The sequence below is a fragment of the Delphinus delphis genome, chromosome 8 (assembly GCF_949987515.2).
Source record: "Delphinus delphis chromosome 8, mDelDel1.2, whole genome shotgun sequence".
Taxonomy (NCBI): Eukaryota; Metazoa; Chordata; class Mammalia; order Artiodactyla; family Delphinidae; genus Delphinus; species Delphinus delphis.
The window spans coordinates 101,291,859-101,314,575 of record NC_082690.1 but is presented as its reverse complement, the minus strand read 5'-3'; the positions used below and the strand labels follow the sequence as shown (position 1 = coordinate 101,314,575).

The 22,717-nt window shown below is 49.0% G+C and overlaps 1 protein-coding gene across 2 annotated transcripts in view; it reads left to right on the top strand.

The window, feature by feature from the left end:
* Window positions 1–22,717, top strand: part of AHNAK (AHNAK nucleoprotein) — a 92,946-nt gene that overhangs the window by 46,048 nt on the left and 24,181 nt on the right. The window contains exons 5-6 of one of the 2 annotated variants that reach the window (XM_060019032.1): window positions 11,842–11,941; window positions 22,093–22,433. In XM_060019032.1, the coding sequence (XP_059875015.1) occupies window positions 11,842–11,941; window positions 22,093–22,100 (108 nt within the window). In that variant the 3' untranslated portion in view covers window positions 22,101–22,433. Of the gene's footprint in view, window positions 1–11,841; window positions 11,942–22,092; window positions 22,434–22,717 lie in introns of those variants that run through there. The other variant, XM_060019031.1, reaches the window with a different exon arrangement.

The window sequence follows — 22,717 nt, the reverse complement described above, 5'->3', positions numbered from 1 at the left end:
ACATAGAAACTGAGGCTCAGAGAGGTTAAGCAATTATGTTCAGGGTCACACAGCTAGTAAGTAGCAGAAACTGGAAACCCCGGCAACTTGGCTGGTTTCTGGTCCAGCCCAGAAAAGGCTCTTATTCATTTGCCCATTTGGGGGGTAGGGGTAGGCTCCAGGCCTCAAGTGAAGTGAACCCTTGGCCCAGGTTCAACCTTGTCAGCTGCTGCCAGCCCCTCCTCCCCAGTGTTACCCTGGGTTTTTTCCCCTCCTGAGTATTCACTTTTCCAGGATGATGATAAACAAGGGAGAAACGACAATCAAAGTATGTGCATTATAACTGCCTCACCCACTGTCCCTGACGGCTGTCCGGGAAGCCTGGAGGCCCCTTCCACCACCCCATCCAGTGGACTGGCTGCCCCCCAGCTTCGGAATGCAGGCCAGCTGAGGCCTCTGGGGATCCTCTCTTGGGGAGGACCTCGGAGTGTGAGGGGGCTCCAGAGAGGAGTTTTGGGCAGGAGAGTTGGTCCCAACCGTGGACAGTCTCCCTCATCCCTTCGCCTGCAGGCCTCCTGGGCTCCAAAGCTGAGGCTAATTGGAGCCCAGCTGGAGCGAGAACTCGCTAACCATGAGCCGTGTGAGCGGAGCACTTGCTCTGTCCCACCCACCAGCGGCGCCCCGCCCAAGGGGAAGGAACTGAGGCCTCCACGAGTTTGGACCACTGGCTCTTTCCTCCGGAGATTATGGGGGCCCGAGGGAAGAAGGAAGTAAAAAGCAATCTATGGGGAAAACCAAAAAGCGAGCCCGGGACAGGGCAGAGGTGGATGCGGCGTGGCCGGTGCAGGGAGGGAGAAGGCAGCAGGGGAGGAGCAAAGCCCCAGGAAGGGGGACGATTTGGAACGAGCAGCTGGGAGCGTGTCAGGGCGTGCGGAGGGAAGGAAAGAAGAGAGGACCTCCAGGGAGCAGGGACTGCGCCGAAGGGCTTTGAGGGGACTTTAGCCCCGCTCCCTATCTAAGTCCCTCCTAGCGCCCCAAATGAATTTACCACCTAAATAAAACAGCATTCTTGCAACTTCAAGTTCTTCCGCTCCAACCAGAAACCAGGTGACACCCTTAAGCCCCCCATAATGTAATCATGGGGCCGCCATTTTCCAGGGAGTAAGAGAGCCTTCCGGAGACTCGCGGTCCCGGAGAAGTGAGAGGGAGCATGGGAGGGAGGGACGGGGTGGGGTGGGGGGGCGCACAGGACAGTCTCTAGGGAGCATCTGACGCCACGCCCCGTTCGGCCGAACTGCCAATTGCCAGGCCGCATCCAGGTCCCCGTGACTCGTTGCCAGGCAGATTTCTATCCACCTCTGGGCTGCTGCGAGTCACCAGCCCAGCTTTGGCCGAGTGGGGTAGGGCGCGGGGCACAGCGGGGAGGAAAGAGGGGAAGGAAGACCGGGGGTGGGTGTGGGTGAGGGGCGTGGTGCGTCGGGAAGTTGCTGGAGGCCAGGTTCACAGCTCCCAGGGAGGGCGCGGCCGCGGGAGCTAGCCACCTTACCCCGGTGGGTCCCTAAGTCCTAAGCCTTGCAGGGACACGAGCTTTTCCCTTGGTCGATCTGAGAAACTGCTCTGAGAAACTGCTGTGCTGGAGGGTGCCGGGGCCCTGTATGTTAATTCTTTGGGATATTTACATTTAAAAAGAGGACTTTGGGGCCCTGAGATGTGGGTCCCTCCTGGTGGTTATTTCAGGCCTTTGGGCAGGCCGGCTCTGGTATTTTGGGCCTGGAAAGCCTTTCAGCAAAGCCTCACAAACAGCATGGGTAGGTGCCCACCTTGCTTTCCCCTCTGGGGGCCTGACATGGCCCCTCGCCTGTAGCCCGGCATTCAGACTCTTGCCTTTTTGTTTTTGTTTCGTATGGCCACGCTGGGCGGCTTATGGGATCTTAGTTCCCCGACCAGGGATCTAACCCATGCCCCCTGCAGTGGAAGGCCAGAGTCTTTACCACTGGATCGCCAGGGAATTCCCGTCCCCTGCCTGTCTTAAGGTCCCCCACTCCAGGCCAGGTGAGGGAGGAGGCTTTTGACACCCCCTGGCTTTCCAGCCAGTGCCCTGTGGCCTGGGTTTGGGGTTTTACCTGGGGGTGTGGTCTCCACCAGGGCGCAGGGCCACCATCCTGGCCTCCATCCTCTGGCTCGGTGGCCAGGCCGTGGGGAGGGCTGGAATGTGAACAGGCGGGAGAGAATAATGCCAGGGCTTTTTCTGCTTGTAAGAGTGCAAGTTCGCTCACAACTTGAATTTCAAGTGGGCCCTTCAGGCAGATTAGGGATGTTAAGTGAGAGAGTGGAGGCATTCGGTGTGGATTGACTAAATTCCTAGAAAATAAATTCTAGGAATTTAGCTGCGGGAGGGAGAAGTGTCAGGTGGGCACTGTCGGTGCCACGCGTGGCTGGGGTTGGAGCTGCTGCTCCAGGAGGCCTGGAGGGGGAGAGGTGGTGTTTTTCGTTCCTTCTTCTATTTAAACACCCTGTGTTCCAAAAAGTACTTGTTTCTTGAATCTTATCTAAGAGACAAATGAATGCTTTTAGCTAAAGTTTAAAAAAAATATTATTATTTGAAAAAACTGAGCTACAGTTCTCTTACGGAGGAGAACCAGTCCCTCCAAATAATGGAACTGCCCTTTGGTAACTGCCCTTTGTTTGAAGTAATTATTGTCCCTAAAAATGGGAAATTACACGTTACTGTTTATCAAAAGGAAATAAACACCTTGGGCTAACAGGGTTCTTGCCACTGGATGGTGATTCCAGACCTTGCCAGCAACCCAGGGAAACAGCCTGCACTGCATGTTTTGCTCACACACACTTTCGGTGTTTTGCGATTTTTTAAAGGGGAAACGTCTGGAATCCGTGCGTCCCCCAAAGATTGCTTGCCCTGTTCTTGTTATGTAATCGTGGAGAACTGATAGGGCTTTTCTGGTGGCTGAAATAAGTACAGGAAAAAACACGGGGGGTGGGGCGTGTCTGCCGCTCCCTTTGCTCTGATGTGGATGGGCCCCTTCTCACTAAGTGAGTGAAGAGTTGGCCAGGGATGCTTTATAGAGACAGCATGTAGGTTCACAGAGGGAAGATAAGGTCTTGGAGGTGGCTCTGGGCGTGTCTCAGCCTTTCGGGCTCCACCCAAGGCCCCAGGGAGTCCTCGAGCACTCCCCTATTTTTTTTTATACTTTTATGAATTTTATTCAATAACACCTGTATCGATTCACGTAATTACCACCACAATCAGGAAAACCTCCCCACGCCCTGAAACCCTTAGCTCTCCCTTTATAGTCACACCATCCCTCGATTCCCTGGCAACCACAGTATAGTTTTGTCTTTTTGAGAATGTCATATTAAAGGAATCGCACAGATCATGTGGTCGGTAACCTAAGACTGGTTTATTTCATTCAGCATAATGAACTTGAACTTTATCCAAGTTGTGTATATTGATAATTCATTCCTTTTTATTGCTGAGTATTATTCCATTGTATGAATGTACCCTAGTTTGTTTATCCATTAAACTGTTGAAACACATTTGGGTTATTTCCAGTTTGGCACTCCCCTCTTTTTAACTCTGGTCCTTGTCCGCCCCTGCAGCCTCAAGCCGGCCTCTCCAGCCACACCCAGCTCTTTCATCTCCTGCTCTCTGGCCCCCTGGCTTTCAACAAGCTTCTCTTCCGCAATCCTTTGGGTTTCAGCTTAGGGAGCACTTCCTCCTGGAAGTCTTCTTCCCCTGACACACAAACAGCGCCCCCCGTCCTCCCCCCACAGTCTGTGCACCCGCGTTGCTCTGTACTTTCCTGTTCTCAGCACTGTTCACATTAGATCATCAGTAACTGGTTGCTTGTCTAGCTGCCTCCGCATCAGACTGTCAGCTCCGTGAGGGAGGGAGGCGGTCAGCTCATCCACCATCATATCGCCAGCGCAGTGCCAGGCAAATGGTGCACAGCTTGTGGCAGAAACTCCATCAGCCCTCCTGTCACTGTCTTATCACTTAATACCCTTCCCCTTAGCGACACGGACTCCTATTTTCCTTCTGTCCATTACCGCATATTTCCCTGATCTCCAATGCATTCTCTTAGACTTTGGGTAAAAACAATCCAACGAAAACAAACAAAATGAAATCCAAAAGCAAACCAAAGAAACAAACACCAGAAATGATTCCCTAACAAGTTATTACGCAAGTTGTGCAAATCAGCTGCTCTCCATGAGCTGTTCATGGGCCTGACCTAACTTCAGTAAAGGATGGAAAGTCAGCAAACTTCAAAATCCACACTTTTCCAGCATGTGGGACTGCCTTGTTGGGGTGGAAGAGGAGGTAAAGCAAAAGCTTGGAGACTCAATCTTGTAATAACCTATAATGGAAAAGAATCTGAAAAAGAAATGTATATATATATATATTTATATATGTAATGGAATCACTTAGCTATACATCTGAAACTAACACAACATTATAAATCAACGATACTTCAATTAAAAAAAAAGGCTTGGAGACTGAAAAAGTGAAGAACTGATCTAAGAAATGTGGGGTGGCTGCTTCAGAGGGGGTGCTGAGTGGGGAAGAGACCTGTGGGGCTTTGGTGGGAGACGCAGGTAGGTCACGGGTGGGTTGGAGATGGCCCCCACCAGAATTACAGCAGAGATTTGATGGCCAAGAATTGCAGTTGATGAAGGGGGAGGGGAAGAAAGCTGGGGTGTGAAGGAGGAGGAAGGTCCCCAAATCTGGTCAGTTTGGTCCAGTACCGGTGACGGACACCTGAAATGTCAGTTAAGTCTGGAAAGTGTGACCTTTGATTATTCTGTTCCCAATTGATTATTTTGTTTGTATTACAAAATGCATCTTTCGGATGCGATTCTTTTTTTTTTTTTTAATATTTATTTAGGGACTTACCTGGTGGTCTGGTGGTAGAGAATCCGCCTTACAATGCAGGGGAGGCCAGTTTGATCCCTGGTCAGGGAACTAAGATACCACATGCCGCAGGACAACTAAGCCCGCGTGCCACAACTACTGAGCTCGCACACCTCAACTAGAGAGCCTGCGAGCTGCAAACTATAGGGCCCACGCACTCTGGAACCTGCGCGCCACAACTACAGAGCCCACATGCCCTGGAGCCTGTGGGCCACAACTAGAGAGAAGCCTGCGCGCTGCAACGAAGTGCCCGCGTGCCGCAACTAAGACCCGACACAGCCAAAACCAAAAATAAATAAATAATAAATAAATCTTTAAAAAATATATTTATTTATTTGGCTGCACCGGGTCTTAGTTGGGGCACGTGGGATCTTTGTTACAGCAAGTGGGATCTTTAGTTGTGGCATTCAGACTCTTTTAGTTGTGGCATGAGGGATCTAGTTCCCTGACCAGGGATCGAACCTGGGCCCCCTGCACTGGGAGCACAGAGTCTTAACCATTGGACCACCAGGGAAGTCCCTCGGGTGAGATTCTGATGCCCTGACCAGGCTTTCTTATTTCTTATTTATTTATTTATTTATTTGGCTGCATTGCGTCTTCCTTGCTGCGCGCGGGCTTTCTCTAGTTGTGTCGAGCGGGGTTTACGCTTTGTTGTGGCTTCTCTTGTTGCGGAGCACGGGCTCTAGGCGCGCGGGCTTCAGTTAGTTGTGGCACACAGGCTTAGTTTCTTTGTGGCATGTGGGATCTTCCGGGACCAGGGTTCGAACCTGTGTCGCCTGCATTGGCAGGAGGATTCTTAACCACTGAGCCACCAGAGAAGTCCCTAGGCTTTGTTTTATTAAGGGAGCAATACAAAAAAAAATCACCGTCATTTTTCTCCCCCATCCCTTCCTTCCTAGTGAGATTTGTGACCAGAAATCCCAGCCAGGATGTGCAGAGTTGTGTTTTCCCCCTGAAGCAAGGTGGGGCTGACCCTCTCTCCATGGCAGCTCACTGCCACCCTCCACCCAGCTGTTCTTTCTGAGCTGGACAGACACAGGGACAGTGGCTCCGATGCCAGTGCAGACTGTTGCAGATTGAGACAAAGCCCTTGTGTATTTTGCTGGGAAGCACTTGGCTGTGAAATAGTGACATGTGAGCAGGGGAGCACATGTGGTGTCTGAGCACATGGCACTCACATCCACGCCTTTCAGGGCGTTTCCAAGTCTCTGTTGAGGACCGTGAGGCTGGGGTTTGCCATATGTGTTTATCTTCTCAGGTTTGGGCAAAGTCCTTCTAGAAAGTAGATTTGAAAAAAGAAAAAAAAAAAGAAAAAGAAAGATTTGGAGGCATTGAGATCAGAAATCTCCTGGGGAATTGTGTATTTTAAAGCAATGCCATGTGTTTAAGCAATGTACACCTCGAGTTGCCAAGAGAGAAACACCATTGCCAGCCCCATGCAGACTTGTGCAAATGGTAGCTGACCCAGGTGCCTTATGCTGGTTCCTTGTTCACAGAGCAGGCTCCTGAGCTGGGAAGGACTTGCCAGCCGAGAGCGAGAAGAAAGCATTATTCTTTTAATAATTAAAAAAAATTTTTATTCAAGTATAGTTGATTTACAATGTTGTGTTAATTTCTGCTGTACAGCAAAGTGATTCGGTTATACATATATATATATATATATATACACACACATTCTTTTTAAAAAAATAAATTTATTTATTTATTTATGGCTGCATTGGGTCTTCATTGCTGCATGCAGGCTTTCTCTAGTTGCGGCGAGCGGGGGCTACTCTTCGTTGCGGTGCACGGGCTTCTCATTGCGGTGGCTTCTCTTGTTGCAGAGCACAGGCTCTAGGCGCGCGGGCTTCAGTAGTTGTGGCACACGGGCTCAGTAGTTGTGGCTCACAGACTCTAGAGCTCAGGCTCAGTAGTTGTGGCACACGGGCTTATTTGCTCTGTGGCATGTGGGATCTTCCCAGATCAGGGCTTGAACCCGTGTACCCTGCATTGGCAGGCAGATTCTTAACCACTGTGCCACCAGGGAAGCCCCATATATGTACGTTCTTTTTCATATTCTTTTCCATTATGGTTTATCACAGGATATTGAATATAGTTCCCTGTGCCATACGGTAGGACCTTGTTGTTTATCCATTCTCTGTTGAAAGGATTATTTACTATGTGAAGTGGTGGGTCAGGAACCTCCCCGTTGATTCTCTGAGTTCAAAGTGGAAAAGAAATGAAGTGGAGGTGATTCTTTAACTTGAGGTCCAGTCCATCAACTGGGCAATGGTGGTTTTAAACCCACTTGGATGTTATAAGTCATCAGACCTCTGCAAAGCTGCTCACACCGCCCTGCCTTTCTCCCTGTCTTGCTCTCTGAGGTACAGCACGTGGGTCTGGGAAGAACAGGTTCAAACCTGACACTGATCTTTAACAGAGCCAGTCTTCCCTAGCAAACATGACTTTCCAGAATAATTAGATTACCTTTGCCTCCCAGCACCCGTGTGAACTGGCATCACATGACGCTGGCTGGCTCAGGGTCAGCTGGGGCATCCCTGGGGCCTCTGAGGGATGATCTGAAGGCCTCAGGAGAGGCTGCCCGAGCCTGAAATCTCTCCCTTACTGGCTTTTTAAGGGTGTCCGCCATTTCACTATTATTGAGTCATTCCTCTGTGTGTACCCCAGGGCCCGCTCCTTGCCATCATTCTGTGGAGGCAGGCTGTTCTGGGTTACAGGATTCCCTTAACCCTCTCTCCTTAAACTGTATGTTTAATCTCTTGAGTAAACCACAAATTCAGTTCCACTTTTTCTTTTTCCAGTTTTATTGACATGTAATTGACATGTAATGTTGCGTTAGCTTTAGGTGTACAAGGTAATGATTTGATCTATGTGTATACTGTAAAATGATTACTGTGGTAAGCTTCGTCTCAGTGCTGCTTTTTCAGGTTAGACCTCTCTGGAGTCACTTCACCTGTCCTATTCCCTATTCCATTCAGCTCAGACCGGAAGCAAAGCAGAAATCAGGGGCCCTGGTGTCGGGGACAGAGGGGCAGAAGGAGGGGAAGTGAGGATGCTGAGGAAGGGCAGGCTCTCACATAGCTCCCAGCACAGTCAGGGCTGCTGGGCCTTGCTCTGGCGCCAGATGACACTTGAAGGGAGAGACGGGCTCCCCGCTTTTGGCCAAGGTGGAGCAACGCCTGCTCCACCACGAGCTCCTTTCCTCTCTAATCTTCCTTCCTTCCACTCACTTTCCTCTTACTCTCTGTCCCTCTGTCACCCTACTTGTTGGCTCTCAGCCATCATCATTCTAAGTGGCCCCGTGCAGGAAGGGAACTCTCCTTGGTAGCCCTGAGGACCCAGGCCTCCGAAGCCAGACCAGAGCTTGGCTGTCCCCTTCCCTCCTTCCGTACTTGGTTCTCAATCCCTTCTCAAGGCCTGGGGAGTGGCACTGGAGCTGCCCAACTGCAGACACCTCTTCCTTTTTCCCTGGCCTAGGAGAGCTGACCCTGCCTCTGGGCATATTTTATCAACCCCCCAGCTTCTCTCCCAGAGACACGCGCGCAGCAACGAAGACCCAACACAGCCATAAAAAAAAAAAAAAAAGACCATAGCATATTGTTTTGCAATTTGCTTTTTTCCCCTTAACAATATGTTTTGGAGATGTTCTGTGTAGGTAAATACAGATCTGCTTCATTCTCCTTCACTGTTGTGAAATATTGCATAGCCTAGATGAAATATTGTATGTTGCATGTTGTTTCCCGTGTCTAGGAACACCCCAGCACACGCCATTTTGAGCACATGTACAAGGATTTCACTCAGATACCTAGCAATGGAATTGCTGGGCAAAGGAGCACATGCATTTAACATTATAATAGCTGCTCCCAATCGCCCTCCCAAAAGGCAGTATCTATGTACATTCTGGGTATGAAAGCCCCTGCTTTCTCTATACCCTTATTTGTTTTTATTGAGCTCTTTTATTTTTTACCAATGTGTTGGTCAAAAAAACATGATTTCATTGTTAAAATAAAAACTTCAGTTCAATCTTCCTGGCCAGGAAACTGTGAGCGATTCACATTAGTAACATAATAACATGTACAGTAATAACACTATTTAACCACTGTGTGCTTTGTTACTATTTTACAGGGAGTGAGTAACTAAGCCGGTCTCTACCCTTTTGCAGGGGAATCTCGTTATGTATCAGTTTTCTCCACACACTTCACTGTACCTTTTAGATGTAAAACGCCAGCGTCTGGGGTCTTGGAGGGCCTCTGGGGAATGCCCCACCCAGTCCCCCATCCTCTCTTCTCTGGAATGGCTCCAAAGAGTTCTTTGGCCACAGCCTGCCCTTCCTTCACGTCCGTTCCTGCCACACAGTGGTCATGCCCTGGAATGATGATGCCAATTGTCTGGTCTGACACAGCAGTGCATTCTCTGCTCCCGGCCTCTGGGTTTCTCCTTTGATCAGGTTGGGACACGTCAGCAGCAGTCGTTGGTTTTGTCCCTTGCTTGACTTAGATGATGCCAGGCTTATCTTCTGGTACATCAGAAGCTGTACCACCAGCTGGATCCTGCCTTAATCTTTTCCAAGCTCACACGTCATCTAGTACAATGTTTTCCACAGAGGAGTCCCTTTTATTTATTTTTTATTTGTTTTGGCCACACTGTGCAGCATGCGGGATCTTAGTTCTCTGAGCAGTGATGGAACCCTGCGCCCCCTGCAGTGGAAGCGTGGAGTCTTAACCACTGGACCGCCAGGGAAGTGCCGGGGAGTCCCTTTTGTTTGTTTGTTTTTGTTCGTTTGTTTTTTGCGGTACGCGGGCCTCTCAATGTTGTAGCCTCTCCCGTTGTGGAGCACAGGTTCCGGACGCGCAGGCTCAGCGGCCATGGCTCACGGGCCCAGCCGCTCCGCGGCATGTGGGATCTTCCCGGAGCGGGGCACGAACCCGCGTCCCCTGCATCGGCAGGCGGACTCTCAACCACTGCGCCACCAGGGAAGCCCGGGAAGTCTCTTTGAAAAGGAAAAGCTTTAAGAGCATTTAAATTTTTACACCATTTAATTTCATGACTCTTTCTCTTCCCCATCTCCACCTCGATGTCTTGGGTTCCTTGTTCTATTTTTCTCATCCTCTGTACTCAGGAAGACACCAAAATGGTGGCTGTGAAAGGATTTTTCTCCCTGAAAGTTTCCTCTGGACACTCTTCTCTGTTACTAACAAGACACACCTTAGAACCACTTAGTGCCTTAATATTAATCTCTGGGGATTGAATTGGACTCACCACTCAGTGCGGCTGTATTTAATAGTGGCTTCCTTCCGAGGCTTACATTTTTAGAGAGGTCATAGGATTTTAAGGCAGGGGGACTTGTTCTGATGGTTTCAGGTTAATTTCCTATTTGTATCAGATTAATTTCCTATTTGTATCAGAAAACCGTTTGCTTGCTGATTTGATTATCTCCTTTCCTAAAGTCAATTGAGACCGAATTTGGTTGTTACCCCTTTATCCAGTCCAGCTACCACAGAACCTTTGTTTTGCCAGTGCAGTAATATTATTCTCTCGTTTCTAAAGTGCTCTAGTTCAGGCTATGAGTTCTGCCAACAGGACAGTGCGAGGCAATCGATATAATTAGCAAAGAACCATATTTTCTTCAGGATAACTTCTTCTTTTGGATATTTTGGTCACTTTGCCTTGGACTTTGTTTTTCTTTCATATTTTCTAGTATATGCTGGGAAACATAAGTGGATGGTTTAATAGTTTTGCGTGTGGGTTCATGAACCAGGTGGCCTGGGTTCAAATCCCAGCTCTGCGACTTCCTAGCTGTGTGACCTTGGGCAAGTTACTTAAGCTCTCTGTGTCTCAGTTTTCATGTCAGTGGTTGTTAAAGAAATGCCAGTATCATTCAGTCAAAAAAATATTCCTTCCTTCCTTCCTCCTCCCTCCCTCCCTCCCTCCCTTCCTTCCTTCCTTCCTTCCTTCCTTTGTCAGTCATCTATTCAAGCCACAAACTTTTCCAGAGTGCCTGGGACAATGTGCTAGGCTCTATAAACAGGGATACAAAGACAAATAATCCATGGTCTCGGCCCTTAGGAAAGTCTAATGAGGGATGTGCTTGTTACTTATGGTGAGGATAGATCACCTGGAAGAAGAAAGCATGAATAAGAAAACTGACCAATTTGAAGTTGAAGATCCAGACTCATTCTTTCATCAATCTCCAAGTTACTTTCTCCCGAGAAAGAGTAATTTCTTGGGCTGATGTTCAACTTGAGCAAACACCTGAAAGGAACAGCCTGTGGAAGCTACTGATAGTAACTCTGTTCTCCACAAACTGTTTCCATGTTGTTGCCAGACAGGATTCTGGCATTGGCCAGGGAATCCCGTGCTCAGGTAGGCTTTCCTTCCTCAGGGGACCCCCTACTCTGAGATGGTGGTGTCCCCTGCGTTGGAGATCTACCACATAGGCTTCAGGAGCTCTTAGTGGAATTCAATCCACTGGTTAGAGCTCCTGCCGCATGGCATCCAGGTCAGTTGTGGTACAGAGAAAAGATGCAGAGTGGACGGTAACACACCCTCCTTTCTACACGTTCCTCACTTGACAACATCTTGTTCCTCAGTATTGAATTGCACCTTATCTCTTTTCTTCTGCCACCGCCAAACCCTTGAGGCCAGGGACTGGGTCTGCTGTACTGATGAACCTGAGATGGCATTGTCCCCTTTCTATGAGGGTCACTGGACTTTCACAGAAGGATGTCTTTCAGCTGATGCCAGCTCCCTTCTTAAGATCCTGTTATCTCTCCTACAGGCAGAGCTTCCAAGTGATGGGTGGGCTGGACTGAGATGCGGTGGGGCGTAAACGTGGGGCCCCTCGTTTTTTTTATATATTAGGCATTTGAGAAACGTTAATTGGTTGGGTGATTTGATGTGCGACTGGTAACAACCCTTGTCCTTGTTGTTAGAATGCACCACAGCCATCAGCCCTGGAATGCAAAGACCAGAATAAACCTGAGGAAGCCACCAGCCAAGCCCGGGCAGAGTCAGTCTCCACCCCAAACACAGGTGAGAGAAGTCTCGTGGGCCCCGAAAGAATGATAACTTTAATTGTAATAATGATACCTCCATCCAGACATGAGGCTCATGGGAGCCTGTGCAGATGACCATGCCTCCCTGGACCAGAAGCCACACTCAGGAGAGAGCTGGCTCGGAGCACCAGGGCCCCCCCACCTTCCTCTCTAGGACCTAGAAATTCAAGTTCCTCTCTCCTTTCAGCTGTTTGAAAAGCCTGTGGAAAACGCACAGAAGAATTAGAAGAATACAGAAGAATAATTGACTCCTTCCAAAGGAGTCTCAAGGGTTTCTTTGTATGTAGGGCTGTTAACATGTGTGGCATATGAGGAACAGTCACACGGCTTATAGGACAGTATCTGCTGAATTCAGGGCGGGGCAGAGACCAGAGACTTAGAACTTAAGGATTAGTAGCTACTTCTAGTGAAGAGCCACAGAGTTGAGGAAAAAGTATTTTGGATCCTGTAGCGGAAATGCTTTCTCCAGAGGGGAGACGCCCACGTGAAGGGGGAGATGAGAGGAAGAAGTAACTGTGGGAAGTGGAAATCCTGGTCATGGGGATCTTAATTTGGGCCATAGTCAGGGTTGGGGCTCACTGTATTTGAGGTAGTTGCGGACATTTAAAAATCAGGAGATTTCCAGAGAATCGGGAATGTGGTCGAGAGGAATAGCCTAGCTTCTCTTGAAATGTTGAACTCGCCACCAAGCCTGCATGTCACGTGGCACCACCGGCTGGAGCAGTCACCGTTCGTCACTGGGGAGTATTGGGATTTCCTGTCCCTTCGCCCCCGTAGACGCCGTCCCCCCCCCACCTCCTCCATCCCGGCATTAGCCTTATCCCTCCAGGGGTTCTGTGCATACCCTTCCCTCACCTCCCTCAGTCACCCCTGCTCTCCTCAGCACCCCACCTCTATCTTGGCATCTCCTTTCGGCAAATAAATACGCTCTCGCCCTTCCCCCTTTAAAGCAACCCTCCTTCAGCCCCTCCCCCCCTTGCTGTGGTGTTGTCCTTGTAGAGCCAACCTGCTTGGAAAGGTCACCTGCTTTCTCTATCACCTCTTCCTCATGTCCCACTCATGCCAGTGCCCCACCCACTGCTATGGGGCTTCCCCCGTCTCCACCCAGAGCGGTTCTTGCTCATCCTTCATTCTGCCCAGGGTAGTCTCAGGGCGTTTGGTGCTGTGTCCTCTCCCTCCTGGAATCCCCCTCCTCCCCTGGCTTAGTGATTTCGCTCTTTTTTCTTTCTTTTTTTTTTTTTAAAGACTTATTTTTTTTGAGATTTATTTATTTGTTTGTTTTTTGGAGGCGTTGGGTCTTCGTTGCTGCACGCAGACTCTCTCTAGCTGCAGTGAGTGGGGGCCACTCCTCACCGCCGTGTACAGGCCTCTCACTGTGGTGGCCCCTCCCGCTGCGGAGCACGGGCTCTAGGCGCGCGGGCTCAGCAGTTGTGGCGCGCGGGCTCAGCAGTTGTGGCACACGGGCTCAGTAGTTGTGGCACGCGGGCTCAGCAGCTGTGGCGCACAGGCCTAGTTGCTCCGCGGCATGTGGGATCCTCCCGGACCAGGGCCCAAACCCGTGTCCCCTGCACTGGCAGGCGGACTCCCAACCACTGCGCCACCAGGGAAGCCCTTTTTTTCTTTTTTTTTGACCTCACTGCACAGCTTGCGGGATCTCAGTTCCCCGACCAGGAACTGAACCCAGACCGCAGCCGTGAAAGTGCCAAGTCCTAACCACTGGACCGCTAGGGAATTCCCTAGTGATTTCTCTTCTGTCTGCATGGTTAGGACGACCTTCCCAGGCCCCTTATGGCCTTGTCTCTTCCCGCGAGCTCACAAGTGGCAGAATTTCCCGAGGACCTGTCCTGGGCTCTTTATTTTTCTCGTTCTGGACTCTCTGGGCAACCTCTTGGTGCTGCTGATTCTCAAGCCTGCTTTCCAGCACTGGGCCCACCTGCGCCTCCCCTCACCCTGCCAACCGGACCCCCGTCGAGTTTTCTCTGCCTCTGATCAGCTCTGTAACCATCTGGTCGCCACACCAGCACCCCCCTCCTTAACATCCCTGACATCTTAGGTTTTCATTATTGACTGCAGTTGCCACCATTATTTACGGGTCCGCCTGTCTTAGACCTTTTCCTCCACAGAGGGAGTGAGCTTTAAGTAGAGGCCAGTCTGAAAGAAAAATCGGATCATGTTACTCCCATGCTTATAATTCTTCAGAGGCTCCTCTTGGCTTTCAGGGTGAAGTTCATGTCTTTGTCTTAGCACCCAAGGCTGCCATGACCTGCTGACATTTCAGCACCCACGGCTTTCCCATGTGCACCTGTCGCCCCACGCATACCAGAGTGCTTGCTGGTACCCAAATTCATGATGTTGGTCCCTGCTCCTGTCTTCACAATTCTCCCCAACACTCTTTCTGCCCCCCGTTTTTCTGGGCCTTTGAGTCACTACCTGAGACCCCCTGAGCCTCTGGGTCTGGGCTCAGTGCCCTCCTGCGGTGCCGGGCACCCCCATTTCAACTCCCACAGTACTGGGCTTCTGCTAGACTTCGCATCCCCTGGGGACCCGGGAAGGTCCCCTGCACAGTACGCCTGGCACATACGATAGAGAGATGGCGGCAGGAGCTTCTGACTGGCTTCCCAGCTCTCACGTGGCGGCGCACTCCTCGTCCTTTTGGGAGCAGCTTAGACTCTCACAGTGTTTGCGTTTCCAACGCAGCACTTTTTTCTAGTACGATGTACTTCAACATTTATTAAGTGTCTCAAGATTTAAAGACGATTGGGATTTGACCCCTTTCCCCAAAGGACCTGTTATACACCGGATGCATCACATCTATTCACTCAGTAAGCATTTACTGACAGCCAGCACAGAAGGAGGTAGAATTCATGCAGCCAGGCACGGAGATTCACATAAAGTCTGCGGAGCTTAGAAGAACTCGCTGGGGCTTTTCATCTTCGCGAGCTTTGCTTTCAACGACGGGAGAAAGATTACAGCTGTCCTTGCTGGGACTCCTCTACTGGCCAGGTTACAGGCTTTTCCCTGATCACAAACGTTTCCTTTGAAACCTGCTTTCACGGCCCTCACTTTCATGGACTTTGAAGTCGGAATTTCATGTAAACCTGACTTCAGCTGAAACGAACATTTCCTGCCCCCGCCATTGGCCTCGGGCTTTCTCTACTTCAGCTTCTCAAGAGGTTTCTGCCGTGTCCCTTAATAGTTAGAACAGAGCTTGGGGTCGGCTTTCTCACAGCAGCACTGCTGTCAGCTGTTGTCATAAAGAGTCATTTTGGTAAATAAGCAGAAAATCAGTGTGTTTGATCAGAGAGCCGTGGCTGGACTTTGAGATAGAGGTTCAGACCAGTGGGGCTTTTGCTCCAGACCTCTATCTGGCCACGTGGTGTCTTAAGTGCCTAAGAGGGTTTTGAAAGATGAAATGCTGGGAAGTTGAATCTATAAATGTCCACCCCCAAAGTCACAATGTTTGCACGTCACACTGTCTGGCATTGAGAGCTGGGTAGCCTCGTGGTTAAGAGCTCCGCTCCGGAACTGGACTGCCGGGGTTTCAATCCTGTTTCTGCTACTCTAACCTTCTGATGGGACAGGTTCTTGTTTCCCCATTTGTGAAATCAGGATGATTAGAGTATTTCCCTTGTGTGGTGGTTGTGAGGATTAAGCCAGTTAGTAGCCGAGCAGGGCTTAGACACAGAGTAAGCACTCAGTAACGTGACCTCTTGTAATTATGCCCCTTTATCAGCTCCACACAGGATGTTAAACACAATGACTTTCTCTGGGTCACCAGAGCCGTCATCAGATCTCCCCACCTTTGCTGGTCCACAGCATCCCTGCTCCCGTTGTTTCAATCCTCTTTCCTTCTCTGGCCGTCTTATTCAAGTCCTCTCTCTCTCTCTCTCTCTCTCTTTTATTGGCTGTGCTGCATGGCTTGTGGGATCTTAGTTCCCTGATCGGGGATCCAACCTGGGCCCCTGGCAGTGAGAGCACCAAGTCCTAACCGCTGGACCACCAGGGAATTCCCAGTCGTATCTCTTTCATATGTTCTTTCTGCCTGGAATAGGCTTCTGTTTCACCTCTGCCCCTCCCCACCGTGTTCTGTCTCTCTCGGTTGAAGCCCTCTTGGCGGATTACGTGCAGATATTCCTGCAACCACCACTAACCATGGGGAAACTCTAGGATGATTTTTTTTTGTTTTTTTTTTGAGTTTGTATTTATAAATCTCTAAAGCCTTTATTTATTTATTTATTGCACATTCGGGATCTTAGTTCCCTGATCAGGGATCAAACCGGTGGCCCCTGCAGTGGAAGTGTGGAGTCTTAACCACTGGACCGCCAGGGAAGTCTCTCTAAAGCCTTAGAGAGCCCTTGCCAGTGGACTAACCTGTGAGATTGCCATCTAATTTTTTTTAATTGTAAAATATACATAAGATTTAGCGTTTTAACCATTTTTAGGTGTGCGGTGCAGTGGCATTAAGTACATTCATGTTGTTGTGCCGTCATCACCATTCTCTGTCCCCAGAACACTGTCATCTTCCCAAACAGAAGCTCTGTACCCATTAAGCAATAACTTCCCCTTTTCTCCCTCCAGTTCCTGGCAACCACGATTCTGTGTTCTGTCTCTGTGAATTTAACTACATTACGTGCCTCATATTGGTGGAGTCATACATTTGTCCTTTTTAAAAAATATTTATTTATTTATTATTTTTGGCTGCGTTGGGTCTTCATTGCTGCACGCGGGCTTTCTCTAGTTGCAGAGAGTGGGGCCTACTCTTTGTTGCGGTGTGAGGGCTTCTCACTGCAGTGGCTTCTCTTGTTGCGGAGCACGGGCTCTAGGCGCACAGGCTTCAGTAGTTGTGGCTTGCGGGCTCTAGAGCGCAGGCTCAGTAGTTGCAGCGCACGGGCTTAGTTGCTCCGCGGCATGTGGGATCTTCCCGGACCAGGGCTTGAACCTGTGTCCCCTGCATTGGCAGGCAGATTCTTAAGCATTGCGCCACCGGGGAAGCCCCATACATTTGTCCTTTGATGGCTGGCTTACTTCACGTAGCATAATGTCTTCAGGGTACGTCCATTCTGTAGCATGTGTCAGAACCTCCTTTCTTCTATAGGCTGAATTTTATGTATAGGTCACATTTTGCTTATCCAGTCATCTGTCAATGGACATTTGAGTTGTTTCCACTTTTTGGCTATTGTGAATGGCACTGCCGCGAACATTGGTGTACAAGTATGAGTCCCTGCTTTCAATTCTTTTGAGTGTTATGCCCTGTGGTGGAATTGTGGGATCATATGGTCCATCTCCTATGCAAGGTTGACTTTATAAATCAAGATCAGAGCTTGAACACCTGGTGGGAAAATTCTCTCTTTACCTCCCTTCTCCCCCACCCCCACCCACCCCAGGCCCTCCCACAGACTTTATCTCCATCAATGTCAACTCTACCCTCAGGCGCTTCAGGCTACAACTCGAGTCATCTTGGACTTCTCGAATTCTTTTACAACTCATGTTTAGACAATGAGCAATTCCCATCGGCTCCATCCTCCGTACCCAGAATCGAGTCACTTCTCACCATCCCGAACATTGCTGCCGGATCCAGGCCACCACACCTCATCTGAATTATGACAATTGTTTCCTAACTGGCCTCCCTGTTTCAGTCTTGGTCCCCCTCTGGTCTCTTCTGAGCACAGCAATAAGTTCAACCCGTGAAAAACATTAGTCAAATAATGTCATTCCTCATTCCAGCATCTCACTCCCCATCTCACTCGAGGCAAAATTTAAATGCTTGCAAAGGTCTGTTGGCCCTCACTGCTCATCTGACCCCACCTCTCCTTCCCTCATCAGCTCAGGCCACAAGTGTCCCCTTGCTGTTCCGCCTCAGGGCTTCTGAGTTTGCGGAGAACTATGCCTAGAATGTTCTTCCCTTGACAAACTCTTCGCCTTCCAATGTCACGTCTCTAGAGAGCCCTTCTCTGAAAACTTACTTAAAGTAACAAGCCCTTGCTCTCCTGATTCCAGGCGTCACCCATGCCTTTTACCCACTTACTTATCACTGTCTGACACATACTCCCTCCCTAATCTGTTCCTTTCCTTCCTCCTCACTAGAATGTAAGCTTCATGATGTCAGGGGCTTTGTTTGGTTTCCTGTCATATCCTCAGTGCCTGTAACAGTGCCAGGCACACACTAGGTGCTCAATTAGTATCTGTTCAATGGATGGATGGATGGTGCTCTGAGGTCCCCACCTTAACGGCCCACAGATGTTCCTAGTCTCTGAGAGTTATGCAGACGTATGAAAGTCCCGTGGCTACCAGGTTCCAGTCTCATCCTTCTGGCCCAGGGCAGCTTCAAAATGAAGCAAACTGGGTTGATCACTTTTTGCAGCCCCCTTTAGCCTTAGTAGTTCTTGTAAATGCCCCTGATCACTGCAAGGATTTATCCTATAACAAACAGCCCTTCAAAAACCTGTGCCAAAAAAACCCCAAAACAAAACAAAAAACAAACCTGTGCCGTATCTGAGTTCCCCAAACTGGACTCTGTGGGCATCTTCTCAGGGGCTCAAGGAGTCTACACAAATCAAATAGTGTTTTTACATTTTGATGACAATCTGAGGGGAAAAAAAGCCAACAAATTCTTGGTCTTTCGATGACTGCCTTACAGCTGAGGAGTGTCATATGAGTGGTTCCAGGGTGGTTGCATTTGTGTGTGTGGTATTCTTGGTGCCCAGGGATGCCCTGAAGTGATGGTCTTTCATTTTTATTTGTTCAAACTGGGGTCGCTGGTTCGTGAATGTCTTCTTGCAAATCCATGATAATTTTTTTTTCCCTGTAAATGTGTCTGAAAGATATGTATTCAGACTGCACAGCTAATAACCCTGAGCTACTGTGCAGGCTGAAATACAACACCAGGCTAGAAATCTTCCAGGCTCCAGGCCTCGATTTTACGTGGGTCTGAGTCAGCCTAGGGCAACAGGGTATGAAGCAGAGGCAAGAATATTGGTCTTAGAGTCAGGAGACTGGAGGTGGCACCAATCTCGGTCTCTGAACTAACCGTGTGACCCTGGGTTTGTTGGCCCACCTTTGTGGGTTTCATTCTTCCTCTATAAAATGAACCAGAGAATCTGAGTCTCTTCCAACCCTGACAGTCTCTTTTGTGAGATATGTTGGGGAGAAATGCCCATTTGGACACCAGGAAAAATACATTGTTGGCACCAAACCCTGGCGCCAACAGGACTGGCCATGAGGATAATAGTGACACTTACTGAGGTGTCCATTCAAGGCTCGTCTTCTCTGAGTGGACTTTGCTGAGGATTCTACCTAGAAATCCCACCTCCATCTCTATCCTTTTTACCCTAGTTGATTTTTCTTCATATTCTTCTCCTGTGCTTTTGAGGAAATCTGACCTTTATTAAGGTTATTTCTTATTATCTGTCTTCTCCTTCTAAAATTAAACTCTATAAGGGAGAGTTTTTTTTTTTTTTTGTGCAAGACTGTGCTCCAGTGCCTTGGAATGGTGTCTGTCCCTTACTGGGTACCTGATCAACATTTTCTGAATGATTTGGGCACCTCCTCTGCTTTGGGTCCTGTGCAAGGTGCTTTACATTTTAATCAATAAGTGCATGAAGTAAGTATTATTATTAGCCTTGTGTATTGGCTGAGAAAACTGAGGCTTCACAAAAATCAGGTAACTTGCCTGTAAGTGTCACAGCTGAAACTTAAACCTGGGTAAGTTGCACACCTTCTTGTATTCATCCTTAGCTTTGGCACCTCTCAGCCAGGAGGGCTCTAGTGCCAAATGCATGAAGCACAGATGGGCTATTCTGTGGCTCCGGTTTTTTTCCTTCTTTTGTGCAGCTCTGTGTACAGGGAAGGGGAAATTAAACTCTCATTTATTGAAGAGACTGTCTTTCTCCCATTGTATAGTCTTGGCTCCTTTGTTGTAAGTTAATTAACCATAAATGCATGGTTTAATTTCTGGGCTCTCTATTCTGTTCCATTGATCTATGTGTCTGTTTTATGCCAATGCCATACTGTTTTGATTACTACAGCTTTGTAATATAGTTTAAAATCAGGATGTGCGATGCCTCCAGCTTTCTTCCTTCTCAAGATTTCTTTGGTTATTTGGAGACTTTTGTGATTCCATAAAAATTTTGGGATTTTTTTTTTCTATTTCTGTGAAAAATGCCTTTGGAATTTTGATGGGGATTGCTTTGAATCTATAGAGTGCTTTGGGTAGTATCGATGGAAATCAAACTCTCAGAGTCCTCCTTGACTGCCTTTGCTTGCTCTGACTGCGCAAAGAACTCACTGTGCAGAATTGCAGAACTGGGTGTTTTGTTAGCTATCCTCTGGTTCCACCAATCCCTTCATTTTAAAGTGGAAGAAACGGAGACCTAAAACAGCTGAGTGCCACATAACTCCTGTATTGTCTTGATCTATGGACTGATTCATGAGCTTTCAGTGGTCTGGGTGGTAAACCAGAAGGCCCTTGGCAGCAAAGCTGGGAGCCTGCACAGTGTCAGGGGCCCACCCCACCTTGATACTGTGGCCATCTGCTGGCCCCTTGGGCCCTGGGCCTTCGGGGTCTTCTGTTACTTGGGTGCTGTTCAGTTTCCAGGGAGCAGACACTGGCTGAGGGCCCTGCCTCTGGTCAGACCACCCCCCCAGACAGTGCTTCTTGATGTGAAAACCATGTCTGTCAAAATGTCATCTTCTTGGTGTTCAAATGTTCCAGGAGGATGGGTTTCAGGACCATTCTGTGGGCATTTTCATGTCTTCCTGTTCCTGACATGTTGTCCCTATCTTTTCCCTCCTGGGTCTCTTAGGGGTTAAATGCTACCAGGAAGAAACAGGGCAAGTTCTCCCCCTTATGCTGAAAGTAAAGAATGAGGAATAGTTTCTGTTCCTGAATAAGCTGTTGCTTATTGATGTTCTGATCACAGAAAAAATGTTCTCGTTCCTGTTGGTTACACATGAAATTGCAGCGAACAGTACAAGACTGACTATAATTAAGTACTTGAGTGGTGTGGTCTCTATTATACCAGGTGTAGAAATTCAGGGGAGAGAGACTTGGAGAGGGATGAAATGGTCACGTAATAATAAAAATGAAACAAGAACTAACCCTTATCAAGTGCTTTCTGTGTGTCGGGCACGATACAAATGTGTTACGTGACTTGAACTCATTTAATCTTCTCAATAACCCTGCGAACCCTGTTCATCTCCATTTTCCAGTGGAGGAACCTGAGGCACAGAAAGATTGAGTAATTTGTTCAAAGTCATACAGAGCTGGAAGTGCAAAGCCAGGATCTGAATCCAGACAGCCTGGCTCCAGCGTCTTTTCTCCGAAATACTGCACCTAATGGCCTTGATGAAGGCTTTGTGAAGGAGATGAGACTTGAGCTGGACCTTGAAGAAGGAAAGGTCTGACAGCGTGGGGACATATCTGAGTGATGGAGTGGGCATGGCAGACCCCAACAGGGAGGAAGGGACTGGCCTCACTCGGCAGAGTGCGTGTACTGGGGAGCAGCAGGGAAGACGGCGGGGCAGTAAGTTGGGAACAGATTATAAAAGGTCTTAGCATCTAGTCAGAGGGTTTAGACTTGAACTGGAAGGACCCAGCCTTTGAAGTGTGCTGAAGGATGACTTGCTAGAAGCAGAGGTTTGGGGAGGTTTTTTTGGTGGCAGTGGTAGGTCTGAGCATAGGAGGTGCGGAGGTAGGAGGTGAGGCACTGGAGGGTCGAGCCTAGAATGCTGGTCTCAGCTGGGCCAGCTTGGGAGGGAAGATGCATGCAGAGTGGGAGAGACAGGGGACAGACCGGAAGGGCTCTCACCACCTGAGATCACCATGATGCAGTGACATTCTGGGCAAGCAGGGGCCCCGCACCCCAGAGCTGCACACACCTGGCCCAGGAGTGGAGGGGCTTCGGGCCAGTGGCTGCCCCAGCACTAAGAAGTATGCCTGAACTGCCCCGCATCTGTCTGCCCTGCTCCACCCTCAGAGCACAAAAGGGCTGCGCTTTCCCTGCACCCTCCAAGTCCTGCACACCTTTCTCGTGGCCACCCCAACCTAGGACCCCACAGGGAGGGGAATTCTGGAAATTCCACATACAGAGCAGATTCACTTTTCTTTCATTCTTCTCTTTCCCTCCTCAGCGATTTGACTGAAAGGGCTTCCACAGATGCAGCATAAATTTTCTCAGCGAATCAGTTGTAGCCAAACATCATATCTGAGGATCTCCCACCCTCCCTGCAAGTTCGTAATAAATCTCACCTCTTCTCTGAACTTCCTGAAGTTTCATCTGTGCCACTCCCATCCGGGGCACGTGGTTTTCTACAGCTGCATCTTCTGTACGAGTTTGCTCGGGCCTCCAGGACCAGACGGCTGAGCAGCAGACATTTGTTTTTCACAAACCTGGAGGCTAGAAGTCCAAGATCGAGGTGTGGCAGGGTGGGTTTCTCGAGGCCCCTCTCCTTGGCTTATAAATGACGGTCTTTTCCTGTCTCCACGCGGTCGTCCCTCTGTAACTGTCTGTGACCTTATTTTCTCTTGTTATAAGCACACTGGGGTCATATGGGGTTAGGGCCCACCCTAGTGATCTGATTTTAACTTAACTGCTTCTTTAAAGACCATCTTCAAATGCAGTCACTTTCTGAGGTACTGGAGGTACTTCTACATGTGAATTTGGGGGGCAGGGGCCACAATTCAGCCCATAACACCTTCCTTCTTGTGCAAGTTACCTCAGGGTGAAGGGTCAGCCCAGCAACTACCCAGGCTGCG